The sequence below is a fragment of the Gavialis gangeticus genome, unplaced genomic scaffold (assembly GCF_001723915.1).
Source record: "Gavialis gangeticus isolate Ggan-Ray unplaced genomic scaffold, GavGan_comp1, whole genome shotgun sequence".
Lineage (NCBI taxonomy): Eukaryota > Metazoa > Chordata > Crocodylia > Gavialidae > Gavialis > Gavialis gangeticus.
Window position 1 is genome coordinate 7543379 of NW_017729012.1, and position 1155 is coordinate 7544533.

Consider the following 1155-nt stretch of genomic DNA (forward strand, 5'->3'; position numbering starts at 1 on the left):
GGGGGGGGGGTTGGAGAAGAAAAAAAGAAACATATAAGGTTTTTTATTTCTATAAGCACAAGGTAGAGAGAAGTTTTGTTCTGAGATCAGGGAGTCGGCAGATTTGTACTACGTCATGGGAATGGCAATTTTATTCCAATGCACAAGAAGGTTTATGGGGGTTATTCTGCCATGATAAATTGCATGCATGCTGACTAACCATTGTTTGTATTGAAGGCCAGATCCAAATTTTCAGTGGTATAGGTCGACGATGCTACTTGCACAGAAGCGGATGTAGGAAACACCAGTATGTGAGTGCATGACGTGTCCTGTGGGGTATTCAGCTGAGATGTCTGCATATTTAGAGTGGTGCTGCGCCCAAACACAGACCCTGTTGATACGGAATCTTTAAAAAGAAGCACACAAGAATTTTTACTTTAACATGACTGTATATTAGCATGAGAGAAAAAAAAAGTCTCCTGATACCAAAAAAAAAAAGCGCAATAGAAGGAGTTTTGTGAATACCTGGCATAATAATAAAAGACCCCTGTGGTTCCATTGCAACCAAGCAAGCACTGAGAAAGCTGGGAGAGTCTGCAGCAGATATCCCACACATCCTACACATGTCTTTTAGTCTCTTGCTGAGGGACTGGAGGTTTCGGCGACTCAGCAAACAGCTCCAATCTGTAGATTGAAAATCATTCATTAACGTATCCACCTAGAAAACAGTGCATTTGGAAATTTATATTACTTACAGTAGGAAAATTATGAAGTGAACCACACAGATTCCTTAATGACTTCCCACTTACACAAAGGCTTCATCAGGCAGCAGATATACGAAGGCACGACAGAGGGATTTAGGTTCATCTCCACAGGTAAAAAGCCAAATCATAAGGCTACTTTGTTTTACAGCATGAATTACAGAAAGTGAATGTTTCAACAAACATCTAGAACTCCAATATTACCTTTTAGTTCTCCATGACCGATCCTTCCCAGACGACCTATCACAACCCTCCAGGGCAAAGAGCTCATTTGTACAAGTCCCAAGCACCAGTCCCAGAGCTTCTGGAGACCAAGTCGGCGGGCAGAGCCTTTTTTCCTGCGCGCTCTAGGATTATGCATGGGAAGATGGGGGGGGGGGACACTGGCAGGGGGATGGTCCCAATCCAGGGGCTT

At 43.3% G+C, this 1155-nt stretch overlaps 1 protein-coding gene across 3 annotated transcripts in view; it reads right to left on the reverse strand.

The window, feature by feature from the left end:
- Window positions 1–1155, reverse strand: part of MED13 (mediator complex subunit 13) — a 108601-nt gene that overhangs the window by 17930 nt on the left and 89516 nt on the right. For all 3 annotated transcript variants that reach the window (XM_019511123.1, XM_019511125.1, XM_019511122.1), the window contains 3 exons: window positions 945–1087; window positions 505–663; window positions 200–385 (listed from right to left, as the gene is read on the reverse strand). In XM_019511123.1, coding sequence (XP_019366668.1) covers window positions 200–385; window positions 505–663; window positions 945–1087 — 488 coding nt within the window. The remainder of the gene's footprint in view (window positions 1–199; window positions 386–504; window positions 664–944; window positions 1088–1155) is intronic.